At 39.3% G+C, this 20040-nt stretch overlaps 1 protein-coding gene, 1 long non-coding RNA gene and 1 other non-coding gene across 3 annotated transcripts; 1 reads left to right on the forward strand and 2 right to left on the reverse strand.

The window, feature by feature from the left end:
- The first annotated feature begins 4382 nt into the window (after positions 1–4382).
- LOC143522581 (TOG array regulator of axonemal microtubules protein 2-like) lies at positions 4383–6630 on the forward strand. Its single transcript, XM_077016297.1, has 3 exons — positions 4383–4548; positions 4966–5171; positions 5864–6630. The coding sequence occupies exons 2-3, from the start codon at positions 4973–4975 to the stop codon at positions 6121–6123; spliced, it is 459 nt and encodes a 152-aa protein (XP_076872412.1). The 5' UTR covers positions 4383–4548; positions 4966–4972; the 3' UTR covers positions 6124–6630.
- A 494-nt stretch (positions 6631–7124) lies between these two features.
- On the reverse strand, positions 7125–7491 carry LOC143522582 (uncharacterized). Its single transcript, XR_013133061.1, has 2 exons — positions 7460–7491; positions 7125–7238 (listed from the first exon to the last, which is right to left on the reverse strand). It is a non-coding gene; the product is annotated as an uncharacterized LOC143522582 (long non-coding RNA).
- LOC143523714 (small nucleolar RNA SNORD88) lies at positions 7329–7419 on the reverse strand. The gene has a single exon (XR_013133459.1). It is a non-coding gene; the product is annotated as a small nucleolar RNA SNORD88 (small nucleolar RNA).
- Positions 7492–20040: the final 12549 nt, after the last annotated feature.

Here is a 20040-nt window from a genome sequence, read left to right on the forward strand (position 1 = left end):
AGCTTTCAGTCGCTCTGCTCCCAAACCCTGGAACTCCCTCCCACCTGACATCCATAAAAATTGATTCTCTTCCTCTTTTTAAATCTAGACTCAAAACTCACCTGTTCAAAATAGCCTATTCCCTGTAATTTACTTTATTGTCTATTGTATGTTTTATGTCCTTTGGTGCGTATTGTGTTCTCTCCCTAATTTGTTTTATTTATTTCTTGTAAAGTGTCCTTGAGTGTTGTGAAAGGCGCTTTTAAATAAAATGTATTATTATTATTATGATGTATACAATGCTAATATCGGAATTATTTTAATATACACAAAGAAGCGGTTTGCTGCGAGATATTGTTAGGTTTCTCATTAAATGGCTTCAATAATATCTAAGTATAATCATGCTCTGGAGCTCTGTTCACTGAATTCCAAACACATGTTCCCATGAAGCTCAGCCAATCAGAATGAGCGCTCCAGGTCCTTCACTAACTCCGCCCCTCACTGTCTCTGCTCTTTGCAGGAGCTGGAGGAGAGCTTCCACATTAGCAGGATGGAGCAGATCGCCTTTGAATTCAATGTGCTGGTGTCTCTAGAGATGGTCCTCTACCTGCCCGAGAGCAGGTCACAACGCACTACCACCTGAGCCTTCCAGTCCCAGCCAGCCCAGCCAGAACTGACGCCCCCTTTGAGTGGGTGTGGTTTTGCAGACCGGCCTCAGGGAGGACTTCAGCACAACACTAAGTGCTTGTGGGTTAAATTGAACATTTGTTCTTGCTTTTTGTGTTTGTTTTTGGGTCTTATGCGAGGGTAATTAAATGACAGTAATATTAGCTAAAGCACTTAAATCAACTCTAAACACTCAAATAATAAGAGAGATTTCCTTAAACCTCTCTTTAAACATTATCTGTAGAACCAGCCTGCGCACCACGGACTTGTGCTAATGGGCCGCCCAATGGAGGATGGGTTCCCTTTTGAGTCTTGGTCCTCCCAAGGTTTCTTCCTAATCCCCACCACCATAGGGAGTTTTTCCTTGCCACTGTCGCCTTGGCTTGCTCATTAGGGATCTGGACCCATACGATTGTAAAGCTGCTTTGTGATGTGTTGTGAAAGCTATATAAATAAATTTGACTTTGACTATACAACAAAAATAACTTCTATGTTTAATTTACAGTAGAACTATAATCCACACACTTCTTTGATTGGTGTATTTTTAGGCACACTGAAACAGCATATATAATTTACTATAGCTATAAATTATTATACATCTAAGCATTCCTGCTTTTAACCTATTAATGGTGATTATGTGTATAATTTTATGCAATGTATGTTTTTTTTTTAATAGTTTGTCACTTGTACTACATCACTGTCCCACTAGTGGGCAGTATTTGACAGGGAGCTGTGTTGAGACCAGAGACCGTATGTATATATTATATATACATATACTCTCAGAGGGCCTAAAAATATTCTTAAAACATAAATATATATAATATAATTTATCCAATTTTATTTAATCCACTTACAGTTTGACAATCGACATCTAAACAATTAGAAAAATATAAGCAAATACATTATTCACCCGTGTCAATCCAGAATTAGACAGATGATGTAATGTGAATTATGGTGATTTATTTATTTATTTTTTCTCTAACCTTAAAATGATCCCTTTAAGGTCACGGGTCGGCAACCCGCGGCTCCGGAGCCGCATGCAGCTCTTTATCCCTCTGATGCGGCTCAGCTTTTGAATTGAATTAATGAGTATTTAATTAACGTATATTATTTTTGAGACTTTAAAAAATGTTCGGGTGGAATTTCACAAATGTCCGGTATTTACTTTCGCTTTGCTTGAGTGACATGTCATCGTCACTGAAATAAATTTCCAATTATTTTGCTTTTGTGGCTCCGAGTCAAAAAGGTTGCCGACCCCTGCTTTAGGTCATGCTAGTCTGTAAATATTGGCTGCAATGTTAAGGTACAGTGCAATATGATTATTGTATAAAATGCTTTCACTTTTATATGTAAAATTGACACAACACAATACAACATTATGTATTTCTTAACTTTTACTGTATTTGTAAAAAAATTTAATGAATACAATAGTAATACAATTGACAGAATAAATTGAAATTGTTTTAATTGTTCATGAGTTCATGTCTTCATTATGATTTTCCATTGCTTGGTCATAGAGAGGTATTTTGGCATGTAAGTGTTAAAGAAAAACATGTCACACCTCCTTTTCACCTCTTCTAATACACTGCTATCTGCATACCAGTAATCAATAACTGGAACTGGATTTGCCAATAACAACAATGGCTCTCCTTCATTTTGTGTAGGCCTTGTGCCACTTTGAGGAATTTGCAGTCTACATAGCTTTGTGCATTTGGGCACTTAATTTCAACAAGCCCAAATGATGGACGCTCAAGTGTGTCATATACAAGTCCATCAGGTGATGCACCCAGCCAAGATGCATCTGGATGAATCACTAGCCCACACTTGGTCAAGTTCAAGTTTTTCAGAACTGCATAGTCCTTTAAGGCCCCTGTTTCCATTTCAAGTCCTCTCTTCATGTGTGCTGTTTGTCGTGTCCCTCGGATTATCCTTTCTGCCAGGCTTTCTGCAGCACCTGGACCTCTAACGTGGCTCACCTCTCTGAAATGTGAGGCAGTCACTCTTTCTCTCCTAAGTGAATGCCACTCAGGTGTAGCACTTTGGGATCTTGTTGCCTCCTCAATAAGGTGTGATTGTGACAAGGTCACAGAAAGTGAGCTTAGGTGTAGCTGTTCTTGGTGTGTTGGCACAAATGAATATTCAGGTGGGCTTAGATGGTAACATTCTAGTGGCAGACTCGGGAATGGGGGTGCATCCTCATGTATGACAACACTGTCAGATGGAGGTGGTGGTTGTTGATAGGACAGTACACTGCCAACTTGTACCTTCCCAAAGATGGAGTCCACAAGTGGCTTGTCAGGCGAGATGTTCATTGTGCAGATGAGTGGAAGAGAATCTGCTTTGATTCCAGCGTAGACTGGTCCATGATTGAGGGTGGCCGGGTGTGGGAGCTCACCGCTGTAGCCCTTGAAAAGTGTACTTCTGAAATAAAAGAAGAGTGAATAACATTTATTTTTACACATTGTAATCTGTTCACCAGCACAACTGATTGTGAATCACATATCACATGTCATCTGAAGTACAACGAGGCTAAATTAAATCTTGAAGAGAACAGGGTCTTATCAGTACAACGAGGCTAAATTAAATCTTGAAGAGAACAGGGTCTTATCAGATGATCAAAAGCATTCATTTTTTTTTACCACACACTGTAATCTGCCTATTAAATTTGGTAAGATAAATGGTCGGTGTGCTGTGAGTTACGGGTCTCTCACTCACGGTTCTCTCCTGTTTTGGGGTCTGTTCTTCGTCTCAGGCGCTTGGGCCGGCGTATGCTGCTGTTCCTGTCCTCCCACCATGACTTTGATAAGATGGTGGAAAAGTGCATCCCTGCCAAAGACCTGGCAACCATCAGGAACACTGTCCACACTCTGAAATCCAAGGTAGCGATTCATGTTTGGATACATGATGAGGATTTTTTTTTTATGCCATTCAGCCACTATGCCCCATGTTTACTCACTAAACAAAGCTTATTCACAAAACTTTTAGGTGAAACAGACTGCAATAAAAAAACCATCTAAACTGTGATGGTAGACATATATTGTAAACAAATAATAAAGTACAGGGCAGTGCGTGGCACCACACAGTGTATTTACAGTAAGGCATGCACAGTGTAGTCCCAGACCCAGTAGTTAAAGGACAGAGCATGGTTCAAAATGAACCGGCTTGAAACCTTTGGGATAGAATCAAAGTATGAAGCAATATGTGGACTTCAATATCATCACTCCATGTTTTGTGGTGATTTGTACGTGTGTATTCCCAGGAGAGGACAAAGGTGTCTAGGAATGCGAAGATATAAGATGCGTCAGCCTCGTCTGGAGCAGCAAGAAGCTCCAGCTGCACAGGTGGAGCATCAGAACACGCAGCGAATGAAGCGTAGCCTTAGGCACACGGTGAGGGACGTGAGCCCAGACGACACGGCACCTCTGAAAGGTAACTGCTGATTTCGGCGAACGCTCCCCTCCTGTATCTTGAGAACCTTACCGTACCGCTTACCCGTGAACTCTATCCCAGCTGTGGAGTCATGCGTACCTCCTCCTCAGTTTGCCAGCAGGTGAATATTTAAACAGTTAATCAAAACAACAACAACAAAAAAGTGCATCCTGATTGGAACTGCTTTGATGTTTGCAATTTTTGATGGTGTTGATGTTGGTTTAATTTGATTGCAGCCTTGTTCATTTTCTGTTTGGACACTATAACTCAATCCTTGTGTTTTCTCTCTTGTGTGTGTTCAGCAAAGACAGCAGCAGAGCACACATCCACAGCATTGCAGACAAGACAGAGTACGTCAAGCATCTCAAGGCCCTGCTGGGTTCAAAAGACTTCAGCGAGCCCATCAAGGGCATTGATCAGCTGGTGGCCCACTGCGAGGACAACCCATATATGGTCGTGGGCAACATGTTCCTGGTAACACATTTGAACTGAATTGATTTTTAATGTTTTCAGTAGCTTTCAGAAGTGATCTGTATGGGGGGTCATACGTTGGAGAACATTAAATGCTGGCACATCTGAAGAAATGTCAAAAGCTCAGATGCTTCAGAGTAGAAAATATTACAACAATCAGTTTTAACTATTACAGTGGAGGGCAGTCGTGTCCATTGTTAGTGTGAGCTTGTTTTACAATGTATGTGAAGATTTCACCCAAGCGTATCCTTGAAATTGCATTAAACCAAAGAATCCAAGTGAATGACTTATGAAAAAATCAGTCGGTTGAAATGAAAGGGCTTGAAATCAAATCAGCTCCAGGGCTTAACGGCACTGATATGGTGAGTGCCTGATGAATGCATGGGCGGCTTGCTCTATACCTCTCTTCCTCTGCTACAGGTATTTGATGCTTTCAAAGCACGACTGCAAGGTTAACCTCTATGCCTTGGAGGCCTTACAGAAGATAATCACACTGCTCAGAGACAACCTGGTCCAAGTGGTCTACATCTTAGTCCCAGCTATAGTGGACAATCACCTCAACTCCAAGAATAACGCCATCTACATGGCAACAATAGGTGCCATTCAAGCTCTCATCAATAACCTTGGTGGGTTCTTTTCTCTCTTTACAAAACATCTTGAAGGACACATGCCACTGGGCTTTAGAAAAACAACAACAACAACAATGATTGTGTTCTGTTTTACCTTTGTATCTTTTGATGAAAGGTTGCTAGGTTGGGGGAAAGGTTCACACAAATCAGTAAAAGAATGTTCTTGCTCTTTGGCTAGATGTTTGTGGTGCAGATCAAATGGAAATCTCCTTTCATATTAAGGCACAGTCCAATATAAAGAAAAAAATATTTCTGTAAGACTGACAGGAGATCTTGCATTATCTGACAGCAGATAGTTAAATAATGGAGTTTACAGTGGATGTGCTTAGGCTCTTTTGTTCAATATACAGTGTCTAATCTTTTGTGGTTGTGTATACAGAAATATTCTACAAATTCAAATACATTATCAAAAAACAATTCTTTCAGAAAGTAATTCCACTGATATGCTAAGAGATGCCAGAGATAAAAAAAAGATAAAAGATATTTACCAGAAATACTATAATTCCTATATTAATTAATAATATTTATAATATTGATAATAATCATTCCAGAGAGTTACCATAGTTACCAAATACTGTCACTTTAGTTGAATTAAATCTTTCTAGGTTAAAAAAATGCTTCTGTAATAACCCAGTGCTGTCCAGGGTTGATTTATTTATCTTTGTTCCTTTTAAATATTCTTTTTATAGAGCTGGTTAGGGAACTCTACCCCTGCAAGCCACAACTGGTTGAGCAGAAGGTGCTTCCTCTGCTCTGGTACCTCCTGGGGACCTCCAGCAACAGTGGTACGGTCCACGGGAGGGGTAGAAGCGTGAGAGGGGCCACTGTCCACCTATGCCAAGCCCTTCATGCCCACATGGGTCCGGCGCTGCTGGACTGCGCTGCTTCCCAACCTTCCAATATCCGCAAGAGCCTAAGAGAGTTTGTGAAGAACCTCCCGATCAACTGAGAGCTGCAAGCCAGACCTCCAGACCAAAATAAAGCCCAACATGGATTCTACTTGAAGATGGAGATGTTTGTGTATTTCTTACTGTGCCTGCACTTTAAATGAAAGAGAGAGGAAGAAAGTCAAACGTTTTTAACATTTTGAATTAGCAGAAAGCTAAATCCTTAAACTCAGAATTCCTTTTAAATAAGGAGCACAGATTTTAGCGAATCACATCAGGTTTAACATGCCTAGGAGCTCTGCTCTTTTTGCACTTTGAAATACTAACACTTATCATGATAACTGTTGTCATGGTGACTATAGATATATATTGTTCTATGATTGTTATTTTCTGTTGACATATCCTGAGGTAACTGTGCAGAATGTAATTTATCACATGCACAAGGAACAAGGATCTATAGTCTTTTTGTTGTTTGGTATGTGTAATGTGACTTTTCAATGAGGAGTCTTAAAAAATGAAAAAGCTACGACTCACAAAATTACTTTTGTATTCTATAGCCAGGGCTTAATTTGAGCCGGCTCCTGCCGGAACAGGATCCAGGAACTCTCATTTTGAAGGGTGTGTTCCGGGAACTGTCTGCCTCGATCCAGTAACTTTCAAGCCTACTAATTATAAGTTATGAAGAAATCTGTATGCACTTCTGCACTTAAACACTTATAAAACACATGTAAATAATTTAAAAGTAATTTATATATACAAATTGGCTTGTTATTTTAACATTTGTGTGCCTAAGCGTTTTGTGATCCGGTGACATTGTGATTTTGTTTTGCGATCCGGTGACATTGTTGGCCTCTGACCCCTTGTCTCATGCCGCTGTTTGCGTTCTGGCATCGTTTGATTTTCAAAGTAAGCACTGTGTATAGCTAATAAGTGTAATGGCACAGTATTAACTTAACTCATTCTGTCAATAAAAGCTTGTTACTCCTATGATTGCAATTATATTTTTGTATGTGATAAAAACAATTGACAAACACATATAAAAACCAGAGGGCAGCAGATCATGTGAAAATATAATATTTGTGTAATTCTCAACTTTTGGCCATGACTGTAGACCAGGATAATGACACTACAGAATTTCTTCACAGAGCCTCAGCCATGGGAGTCAAGAGCACACCACCTGAAACAAAATTCAAGACAAAATTAGTCCCGCCTGTATATTTACAAAGTACGGTGATAAAGCTATTGAATCAGTTTCTTTAACATCCCCCCCCCCATCAGACTCCACCATGTCAAGAGTAGATGTGCACTTTTCTCGCCACAGACATTCAGAGCCCAGTGCAAAATCATCACAGGAGGAAACCTTCAGACTCCAGATTCAAGACTTAGTCAATCACGTACCTCATCCCCAGGATGCATGGACGATGTCCCCTGAAAGAGAAAACAATTGTCTTAGATTAACAGTCATGGCCTTTTATTCTGAATTGGTCTTATGCTTGTTTCCCGTGTTAGACATCTGTGACCACTGAATTCTGTAACCAGAGACCACCATGCATGTGTCGTCAAGAAATAAGGTAGGGTCAAATCCTGTTAACTGCACATGGGTACTCAATCGTTGATTGTAGTTTATAAGGAAATTAAAGCTCATTTCAAAATGATTTATTTAGTGTGTATTTCTTGATTAAGATATGTGCTTGTATATACTTAGATACTTGTTAATGACATATTTGGCATTCTTAGCGAGGAGCAAAGTAAAATTTTCATTGTATCTAAGGAAACCTGTTCCCTCTGTGCAAACTCTGAATTTGAAAAGATTAGGTAGGCCTAAATGACATTTTCACGCATGCAGACAATTATGTTTTACGTTGCATGAAAAAAATCTGTTGATTCTAAAGCTTTTGGTTAAACGTCAGCTTATTCATTTCCTATTTTCTACTAACAAATGCCTAGGGTGGTTCGTACGATTGATAACATTTCTTTTCTGACAAGAAGCAGCACTATCCAACTCCAATATTTATGAGTCTCTTGAACAGAAGTTGATGGTCACCGATACCGGTGCATCACCGGTTAGGATGCCCTCGCCGGAATACCGAAAGGGTTCGCCCTGAAATATTAATAATCCCCTCAGTCTCTGCCATGTCATTAGTAGAGACGCACTTTTGTCACAATGTACTTTTGGAGCCCAGTGCAAAACATCACGAGAAACTTTATTGGTATATGCACAGTAAAGAAACGTGTTGCTCTGTACAACGAAATAGTAATCAAGGATAAAATAAGCATGCAACATTATGATAAGTATTCATAAATGGAAATGTAAACTAAACAGAAATATAAACTGCTAAGAAGTTTATGTACATACAGTCATTGTGCAGTAGCGAGCTACATTGCTTGTTGTCAGACTGGTATGAAAACCCAATAGACTCAGCACACTTACAAATTGTCTAAACACACTTGGCACTGCCACATAATCTCCTTTCTGCATTTGCCACATGTGAACCTTTTACAAAAACCACAACGCTTAGTGGCACGGTTACTCTTGCAGCCACACTTAACCTGGCACAATGCCCTTTTCCCTGTGTCAGGTGTGGGTTGTTGCTGCTGAAACTCTACCTTGGACACCTCCTTGGCTTCCATATGAGACTGTGCAAGTTCTGTTGCAAGCTTCACCAAGAACTCGGACCGTCTCTCTTTTACCCCAGTGCATGCTTGAAAAAGCACATGTGCATTCAGGCATGAAATGTCAATCATGTTATAAAACACAGCGACTGGCCAACGCCGTGTTCCTGAACGTACACTGTACTTTCGCACCATTTGGTCCATGACATCCACACCACATTTTAGGCTGTTGTAGTCTGTGATTGTGTTTGGCTTTTTTTTTCGGGTGTCTCCAATCTCCACCGTACTGTGCATGCTACTGAGGATGCAGACAGTCTTTTTCCGTCTGGGCGCGTAAACGGTCAGCGTGGCACCAGAGGTTGAAAACACCTGTGTACTAAATTCCTCACGGCCCAAATTCTTTTTGACAGAGTCTGGAAGCTCACGACGAATCTTGTTTACTGTGCCAAGGAGGGTGGTCTTCCGGCCCAGCAACTGCCTTGCTAGTGACAGTGAGGTGAAAAAATTGTCTGTGGTAACAGTTCTTCCTTGGTCCATAAATGGTTCCATAAGCTTCATCACCACATTTTCCGATAGTCTTTCCCCCACGGGACGACTGGAGTCTTTGCCAAGATATGGGATGATGTTGCATACATACTTGGATTTCAGGTCACATGCCACCCAGAACTTTATCCCAAACTTGTCGGGTTTTGTTGCAATGTACTGAAGAAAAGAGCAACGGGTCTTAGTTGGAAAAAGTTGCTCATCTATGGTGATATGCCTTCCTGGGTTGTAACAAGTGATGCAATTGGCAGCGAAAGACCCCCAAACATTAGAGATTGCAGCAAACCGGTCAGTTGCAGCTCGTTCACTGCGTGTGTACTTGTCGTCAAAGTGAAGGTGCTGCATGATGTTCTGGAAGCGGTTTCGCGACATAATCTTGGTGATTAAGGGCACTCCCAGTGTTGTAGACCATGAGTCATGCACCGCTGGAAGGCGCACAACACCTCGCAGGATGAGGATTGCAATGAACGCCTTTAGCTCAGCGAGGGACATGAACCAGTTTTCTTGCTGTGTCTGGCGTGCATGCTGGACAGTCCACCCCTGTATGATCCGAAGCATTTCAATAGAAATGAAACAGAGGAAACTCTCTAAGCGACTTGATACTTTCCGTAGGGCAAAAGCAGTTGGCTCTCCATTCGTGGTATTGCATTTACTTGGGCTTGGATGCACTCCGTCATGTCTTCCGATCTGTTCTTCATGCCACACTGTGCCGTCTTTTGCAGTCTCTGTCAGCCGCCCGTGTGTCTCCACGCGACCCCTCTTTACTGGTGATGAAGTCTCCTCATCTACAGAACCATATGTTTGAGATTTGATTAGTGAAAGGTTGAAATAATGTGAAATTGACAAACATAATATTTGAAATATAGCCAGCGATTGGCGGGTTCACACACAAATAGGCATTTTGGCCTTAATGGGGGGGTGTGCATAAATAAATTAATGTGCACAAAAAGATTCAATTGAGGCACTAAAGGCCCAAAACGATCAAAATGTGTATTGGGAAATTGAGTCAGATCAAAGAACTAAATCACATGCCGAGATCAGCAGTGTGTGTGTGGGGTCTTATGTATGTACTATTCAGTCAGTTCCAGTATTTGGCCAGTAAATGGAGCCCATGTAATACCATACTGATATTACAGTAATGAAATAAGACATTTTAGTGAAATAAAAGGTTCATTTCTGGTCAAGCAGTGCACCTTTTGTTATGAGATCTAATTGCAAAGTTATTTATCTCATTGATCTGACTCATACAAGACCCTTTATTTGTCTGTATTCTGCATAACAGCATTGCAGCATGAGTTATGATTTCTTAGGTTTTTGGACAATGTAGCGACAGGCCAATTTGAACCAAACTTGGCATACCTGAAGGACCTCAGTCTATAAAAGGCTTTGAAATTGGGAGTTGATCAACATGTTTATATGAATTATAGCAATATAGGTCATATATGGCCTCAATGATATAATGGGAAAATGGACCCACCTGAAAATAAAAAAAAATCCAACAATTTTTAAAAATAGTTTACCTACAGTGTCTACAGATTATGCCCATGCCACTCTTGCCATCATTGGATCAAATTCCTAGGACTAGTTTGAAAAGTGCTATTTTCAAACAATTGATGAATGTGACAAAACTACGCCTTTTTTAATAGGACTTGTAATTGCAAAGTTGTCAGGTGGACTGCAAGGAATCAAAAGAATCAAGTTTCATTTTCCTAAGCAAAGATTTGGAAAAGTTATGCATGATTCACAAATAGTGCCACCTAGTGGCCAAATGTTTCAAAACTGCACAGTGTGACAGTCCTGAGATGTGTGTGAACCCTAAATTGCAAAAATAGGTTTCCCCACACTACGTGTGTGAACCCCAATTATAATTCCAAAACATCTCAAGTATGCCACCTTGGAAGTAATGTAGGATTGTTTTCACACAGCAATACGTGGCATATATATATATATATATTTTTTTAAATAGTTTATCTTTTGAAAAAATGTCAATAGGTAAAGATATTTCTACATAAATTTATACAATAAACCCTCAACTACTTGAAATAGAATAATATTAGAGTAATTTTAACTTATCCAGATGGTACTTTTTGCAGTGTCTCTTCCAAAAACACAACAGCCATAACTGACAAACAAAAATAGGAAATCTTACCAGAAGAGATTTCAGAGTCACTACTCGGATCAAGAGTTATTTCTCCTCCATCAGAGTCACAAGGGTCGACATGGTTGAGGACCACGTCCAAAGCCTGCTGTGTTCTGCAAACCTTTGCCATCTTTGCTTCTAAGTCGAGAGTAAGTGAAATATAGCAACATGGATTTTTATCCACATGTAGGTGGATACATACATAATAGTCATAATAGTTCACACTACCACCCATCACACCCATACCTGTTCACTGTTACCTGGTACCGGCATATTTCGATCTAATGGCTGCAACAACATTAAAAAAAATATATAGAACCCATCTCAGTTACCTCCATTCTGTACATTTATAATATTGTAATATAGTACTAGAGTGAGAAACCTTTATTCTATTTTATTTCACTATTTCTTCTCCATCGGAGTCAATGGATCAACACAGTTCACACAATCACCCATCCCCCCGTTTAGCATTACCAAGTAGTGGCTGCATGTACATAACAAAGGATGGCCTAAACATTTGGCCTGCGGGCCAGAGTTTGGACACCTCTGCATTAGGCCATCATGTCCATTAGTGCAGTTTTCATTAGCCTGCAGCAAATTCTGAAAATACTATTGAATATGGCCTGCAGCAAATTCTGAAAATACTATTGAATATGGCCTGCATAATGAGCATGAGCTCAACTCTGCCTGGCCTAATGGGATGCAAATGACCCCAGCACTGCCATTTGGCACTCTCTGCTAGAAGGAGTCGTATGAAAATGCTGGTAGTTGCAGTGTTAAAAGATTACAGTACCTTTAACAGTCACTACTACGACAAATTAACAGAATTGTTGTGCATTTGTCAACGTACCAGAGGTGTCACACGTCGAAAAGGCTCTGACAATACGGCTTTTAGCAACGGCAAACATCAACTACGGAATAGAATAGAAAAACCGGTAACGTCTAAACAAATGCTTACCAATTGCTGCAGCGCTTCAACAGCTACTTGCAAGGAGCCCCTTTCCTGCTCAGAAGAAAGATTGAAATGTGGCCAAGACAGGCCAAGATGGTGGTTTTATATTGTGAGTTCTCGAGGACCCTTAGGTATCCTGATGAGGCGCCTATTCAAAACATCAACGAGTGTATCAAAATAAGAGTTCACTGTCACGTCAAACGTTTGTTTGTTTTTGTTTCTGTTGCATGTTTTATGTGTTGTAGTGTGATCACTGTTTTCAGAGTGTTTGTATATCTTACCTTGTAGGGACTTCTGCAAGTAAGGGCCTGAATAAATGGCATGTAGACATTTGTAATTAAACATTACATGCATCATACAAGTGATTCAAATAAAATAAGTATATATTATATACATATAATATATACATATACAAATGATATATACTATATAATATATATTATATACATATATACAAGGCAAGGCAAAGTTTTTGCAGATGTTGGATGGGAGGACTTGGCAGTTTGGAAGGGTAAGTCCAGTGTGGATTAATACATATTTAGGTGTTCTTTAGGACTTTTAATTTTAACTTATTAAATTGTAACCTTGCTAATTGGGAAGATACATGGAGACATGTTCCAGAGAAGCTTCATGGAGTACTCATTGTGCAAGTTTCAGTGTGACAAAACTTCACATGCTTCACTCTGCTTGTACCCCGAACATGACTGCCGTTTGTGCAGATGGCAACAGAAAACTCTATAGGTTTTGACAGTCAGCAGGGTAAAACTGCTTTATGCATAATAAATGTATGTAAAATGTATGCAACTGTAGGTATCGGGGGTGGACTGGCATACATTACTACCGGGGATTTCCCCGGTGGGCCAAGGGGAAGTATTGTTTCCATTCTAATGGGAGGTAAAAGTTAATATGTTTTACAAAACCCCTTAACCTGGGGGGTATTCCACGAAGCGAGCTAACTCAGTAAGCCGGGCTTTTTAAGACAAGCCTGGCTCATTTTGCTCAAATTCGGTTCCACGAAAGAGGCTAGACTTGAGCCTCGCTCAGTTACTACAGCAACATATACGTTTGAACTAACCTGCTCCGTACCAGGCTAGAGTTGAAGCTTAGCTTAGCGGGACCGCTTCTATTGGCTCAGCAGCGTGATGTCAGTCTCGCCATCCGGGAAACAAAATTGAGGAACAAGGTTCCGCTGCAATTCTATCCATTAAATTGCTGTGGATGTAGCATATCATATCATATTTTTATACATTTAATGGAGTACTGTAATTATTAGTTTGGAATGATTGCAGGTCATTATTATCAAAATTTAATAATTATATTTCCAAATGCAATTTATATTTCGATCTTCAGAGTACATATTCATTGTTAATCAGCGAGGTTTTTGCACATTTTAATGTATTGGTTTAATCTTAACAAATTCAGGTCAGTGTAAAATGGAATACAGTGTCTAATCGCAGTTATGGTCAACAAACATACATTAGCATAAACACTATATCACAAAAATACAATTCTTTGTACCTGAGTATTAATAATAACTGAGTAATTTAGGTGAAGATACTTTTAGGTATATATTTATCCCCACACTTCCTCTTTTGTGTTCAAATTACAAGCAAATCATATCACTCCGCAATTCACATATGTTCAGTATAAATAATGTAAATGTGTGGTTAACTTAATGGTGAAAAAAGGAAATGGATACAGACAACTACCTTACCAAGATTTTCATACAGGTGATACAAATAATCCAAAATGTATGCTATAAAAGAACAGCTAACAGTGAAGGCTGAAGGCTGATTGACCATGGCATGCCCATTTGTAGAGAATCCAGTAGATGAGGGAGCGTGTATAGTGCACAGAGCATTCATGCTACCAGCTCCAAGGTCATTCCAGGACAGGACAGATTCACTGGGCTTTCCAGATGACTACTTATTTGAGCACTACAGGTTCAGAAGACACAGTATTATATATCTTTGTAAATTACTGGGGCCATATATTGAGAAGAACACTAGACGTAGTAGAGCTCTTACCAAACCCCAAACGGTCTGTATCGCTTTGCACTTCTTTGCCAGCGGCGCATTTCTGTACAGCGTTGGGGATGCAGAACATCTTAGTAAGGCGACGGTCTGCCGCGAAATTCGATAGGTTTGTCTTGCGCTTAAGCGTTTCCTTAATATATTCATTAAATTCCCTGGTCACAGAGGCATCCTTCCCATAAAAGAAGCTTTTTCAGAACAGCAGTAACTTGGAGTTAAATTTATATGACTTTAAAAGAGACTCTTATCCAGAGCACTTACCGAAGTGCTCTGTATTCATCTTGATCAACTATTTCATGCTAAAATTCATTCAATTCAAAACAAATTGAATTCTCCAGGATTTCCAAATGTCATTGGTGCTATAGACTGCACTCACATCAGGATAAAGGCTCCATCTGGACCCATGGAGGCAGACTATGTGAACTGAAAATCATTTCACAGCATCAATGTACAGGTACATGCAAGTTTTGCCCACCCAACAGAAATTGTAAAGCATGTCGCTCCATGGGTTTGAACAACTTTCACCCTTTGTCACTTTTGCCATTGTTCTAGATGGTTTGCACCAGCCAATTTCTATTCTCCAACATTGAAGCAAAATGGCCCGGCTCGGTGCACAATATTTCGTGCCTCCTCACTGGCACAGAGGTTTGCCGAAGGTAAGAATACTCCAACCACACAAAATAGTGCAGATTTGGCCTCAGTGTTTAACTCTTCTCCTTATAATCGTAGGTGCTTTTCCTGGCTTACTGCTTGGGGATAGGGGTTACCCCTGCCAACCTTTTCTCCTTACCCCATATGCAGACTCTACAACAGATGCAGAGAGGAGGTTCAATCGTGCACATTCAAAGACAAGGGCATGCATTGAGATGGCATTTGGACAGTTAAAGAGCAGATTTAACTGCTTGCACCATCTCAGAGTGACCCCTGAGAGAGCCTGTGACATTAAAGCAGCCTGTGCAGTTTTGCACAATGTGGCAATACTGCAAAAAGGAGTAATGCCAAGAGTGCTGTTGGAGCAATGGGAAGACGACATTTTAATTGCAGACCACATGGATGGTAGAGCTGTGAGGGACATGTATGCAAACACTTACTTTAGTTAAGGGAATATTTTGTTTGAATTTGTTCATTAACACAAAACAAGACACCTTTTTTTTTTGGAAAGAGAAATTTATTGATTGTCTTGCTGAGCCTGTGGACAGAAGAAACTTTGATTTACTTGGCTTGCAAAAACAAGCATATTAAAGTGAGACATTTTTGCAAATACATCTTTTTAAGTACCTTTTGTAGATCTCACTAATCTCAGATTCCTTCAAGACAGAAGTATAGTCAAGATTGAGAAGTATTTATTCATGTTGAACTGCATAACTACTACTCACTTGTTCTCTTGTAGAGGTGTGAGCTCTGGACATGGAGGTCTGAGGGTCTTCTCTCTGTTCTTCCATTTCCTTTAAACACAACACAAATCATGAGATCACACAGCACATTAACAGACAGATACATAGACACACACGACTTACAGCTGGCCTTTCTGAACAGGCAGAACTTTCTTTCTGGTTGCTAAAATATTTTATACAGTTATTTAAAATGGTGTTTTACCTTTTCCTGCACATTGGACTAATCAACTGTACTTACCATTCTGGACTATATTTTTATATTTCACCTTGACCTGCTGCCACGTTCTCTTAACCCCGCTCATGTTACTTCTAAATCAGGAAATTATTAAATAACATTATTAATTTACTATAACACTTTTAAAATGCCAATGAATGGATTAAATTATATGCTCACGCATTTAGTCTGTCTGCAATATTTTGCCAGACAGCTTCTCTGACTTTATGAAAACAGGACGTGTTGCCATTCTTCGTAATAATGTATTTATATTCCTCATACAGACGTATAAGTAGCTCATGTTCAGCAGAAGAAGCAAAAAAGCTGCTCGTTCCTTCAGCTCTTTCGACATTTTCTTGCCTTTTCGAATATCGATTAGTGAGGCTGTGTAAATACTGTGTGCACGCGCATGATCGCCGATTACAAAAGCCTGGCTTGAATTAGCGGGAACAGGTTGCGTCTGGATTTCGTTAGTGGAACGGAACTAGACGGAAGTGAACTGTTTGGCTAACTCAAGCGAGGCTCACTCTAATAAGCGCCGCTTTCATAAGCTCGCTTCGTGGAACAGCCCCCTGTTCTTTGACCATCATGTGTGTTTATTTTTTCAGGTGAGGGAATGTGGGATTTACTGTTGAGGTTCAAAGATACCTGACTGACCCAATAGTTCCACGGTTTATCTCCACCTCTATCAGCTTGCACTGGAATTTTTATGTACACCAGCCTCCTCAGTGCTGTGTGAGGCTTGAAAAATTGTGTCCCAGCACAGTGGAACAAATCCTCTTTTTGAATAAAAACTGAAAACAAAGATGCTAATGTCCACAATCACTAAAATCACTAATAAATCAAACTTGTTTTTCCACAAGCACTTTTGTTATTTTTACATCCATACATAAACATTCACGATATACGTATACATATTAAAAAATGTGATTAATTTTAAAAAGTGTAAAAATAAGAACCCAAACCAGCTAGATATATAAGAAACAACAAATCACAACAAACCAAACAGATTTCCTTTATTGACTTATTGACAAAACGTGAAAAACTTTAATGAAACAATATGGAGTTAAAGGCTAAAAATGAATAAATAAAAGACGCTGCTTTCACTGTCCACCAGATGGCGATAATGTCCACTGCTTTATGAAGTTAACCTTTTTCCGGTACAATGGCCTAGGTGCACGCACCACTTCCTCGTTGGTGTAAGGATGGTACCGTATTTCCGGTTGGTATGCGGAAGTGTCGATGTTATGGCCGAGTCTAAGGCCCCGTCCACACGACGCCGGAGGTTTTTGAAAACGGAGGTTTTTGTCTCCGTTTTAGCCTCCCGTCCACACGAAAACGGAGGTTTTTGAAAACGCCTTCCAAGGTGGAGACTTTTGAAAACTCCGGTCTCTGCGTTGTCGTGTGGACGGGGAAAACGCATGTTTAGGAAAACGCTGACGTCACATAGGGATTCTGCGCATGTCTTTTTTTGTTTACATTCGTTCAGCTTGTTCAGCATGGACAGCTCCGTGATTGCTTTCGTTGTCACTGCAATTGGCGGATTATTAACATGTGTACAGTTTAATTTAATGTTACTTTCGCATTACATAACACAGCGGAGGCGCCTAAATGCGCTGCGTTCAGTTTTTTCAAATCGTTCCCATAATCCCTTTCGTGTCATATTTGGTCGCTAAGTTTAGTGTTATAATGTCTGTAATGTGATAAAGTGCTATGTGATGAATGTGTCTGTACAATGTAAGCTTCTAATCGATGTATGTATGAGTGTTTTTAATGTGCTTGTCAAACCTACCACCCCCGTGTGTTCGTACTCATTCGATACCCCGCACCCATTCAATGTATGTGTAAGTCCGAGTTCCCAAGCATTACCCGTTGTGTTGAAACAGGGCTGCTTTCTAATAAAGAAAGCAAGTATTCAAAATGGCTCGTTCACTGAATCAATCATCCGCACTACACGCTACATTATTGTTAACTTTGTAAATCCTGTAAAGCGCTTTGTGACAACGTGTGTTGTGAAAAGCGTTATACAAATATATTTGATTTAATTTGATTCTTTTTTTTTTTTTTTTGAGTTTATTGACAATATTCAAATACAATACAGGTATACAAACATGAGAACAAAAGACCATGGGGTGTTAATTAAACAAAAACATGCAAATAGGTACATATAGAAATTGTTCTTTGAGCCTTTTCATTCATAGAGTCTGATATTGATTTCACATATAATTCCACATCTTTGATAAAGTGAGGAAAACATGGTGTTTTATTAGCAAATTTGCATTTATGAATATAAAATTTAGCAAAAAGAATAAGCAAATTTATTATAAAAAACATTTTGCATCCTTTCTGGGGAAACTATAGAAGCAAAATAAGACATTTTCCCAGCATAAGGTGAAATTCCTTAAAATATGGTTATTAATAAATTTAATAAACTCCTTCCAAAACCTTTGTGTGAAGGAGCAAAGCCAAAAGAGATGTGTTATAGATTCTGGGGGGCCATCACAAAAACTGCAATTAATATTTATGTCTTTTTTTAATTTTGCCATATAGTGCTTAGCAGGGTAGATTTTATGGAGAATTTTAAAATACACTTCCTTCACCTTGTTTACAATTAAATATTTATTAGGGATCAACCAAACCATTCTCCAGTGGATATCTGGGACATAACGGTTCCAATAGAATGTTATATATGGACGAGATATGATAGTTTCTTGGAATATCCTGCGTATTCCCTTATTACTCTTCCCATTCTCCTGTGAAAAGCAGATTTTCCCTATAGGAGATTCAGATGGGTCAGGGAGACTGAGTGGAACAGACAGAGTATAATTAGTGTTTTTAAACAACATTAAAGTGCCCGAGGGTATCGCATCAATTACCATGGAGAATTCCTGGAGACTAACTGGAAAATTATATAATGAGCAGAATTCACTGTAATTGAGTAAACGTCCTTCCTTATTAACAAGTTGAGCCACTAGTAGGATTCCATTTTGAAGCCAAGCCTCAAAGAAAAGTGACTTGTTTTTAAACAAAATATCTCTGTTGTTCCAGATAATGTATTTGTGTGGGGAGAAGTTGTGTTTATAAATGAGGGTCCACGCTAGGAGTACCTGCTTATGGAAAGAGGAGAGTTTTACAGGAAGTTTCTCAACATTGTAACTACAGTTAAAAATGAAGTTAAGGCCACCAACACGCAGGAAAGCATGATATGGTATAAGGTTCCAGATAGAAGTCGGGTTCTTAAAGAAGTGTTTAGCCCAATTAATTTTGAAAGCGTGATTTAGGGTAGAGAAATCCAGAAAATTAAGACCACCTGAATCATAGTTATTCATAACAACAGTTTTTCTAATATAATGTGTACAGTTTTTCCATATAAAATTAAAGAGCATGCAGTCAATATCTTTACCAATTTTGTTATCCAAGTGTAAGGAGAGAGCAGCATATGTTAATCGAGATAATCCTTCAGCTTTAGTGATCAAAACTCTGCCTTTAAGAGATAAGTCCCTCTGCAGCCACTGGTTTAGTTTATTTTTGGTTTTCTGTAAAATTAGAAGAGCACCTTAATTTTTGGTCTTTAGAGACTAAAATTCCTAAATAAGAAACTTCTTGTTTAACAGGGATGTTGCAAATAATATTTCCTGGACTATCTTTAATTGCCAGCAATTCGCACTTGTTCAAATTTAGACATAAACCAGAGGCCTTGGAAAAGGCACTAATTATATCTAAGGCGAGAGGGATCTGGTTTGCATTCCTTAAAAAGATTGTGGTGTCATCAGACTGATTAGAAGCTCTTTATCGGCTATAGTGATTCCTTGCACAGCACTATTGGAGACATGAGTTGCAAGAATTTGTGAACAAAGTAAGAATAAATATGGTGAAATGGGACATCCTTGGCGAATACCTCGTTTCAAGTCAAATCTAGGAGTGGAGCCATATGGCATTTTGATAGAACTGTTGCTATTGGAGTAAAATGTTTTGATAGTGTTACAAAAGAAGGGACCAAAACCAAATTTTTCCAGAGATTGAAAAATGAATTGATGTTCAATTGTATCAAATGCCTTATAGAAATCCAGCAAGAGAATAAAACTATCAT

Source organism: Brachyhypopomus gauderio, chromosome 9 (assembly GCF_052324685.1).
Source record: "Brachyhypopomus gauderio isolate BG-103 chromosome 9, BGAUD_0.2, whole genome shotgun sequence".
Taxonomy (NCBI): Eukaryota; Metazoa; Chordata; class Actinopteri; order Gymnotiformes; family Hypopomidae; genus Brachyhypopomus; species Brachyhypopomus gauderio.

Coding starts and splice junctions, on each gene's coding strand:
- LOC143522581 (XM_077016297.1), top strand. CDS start 4,973: ATGCTTTCAAAGCACGACTGCAAGGTTAACCTCTATGCCTTGGAGGCC. Junction 5,172..5,863: donor AGCTCTCATCAATAACCTTG/GTGGGTTCTTTT, acceptor TTCTTTTTATAG/AGCTGGTTAGGGAACTCTAC.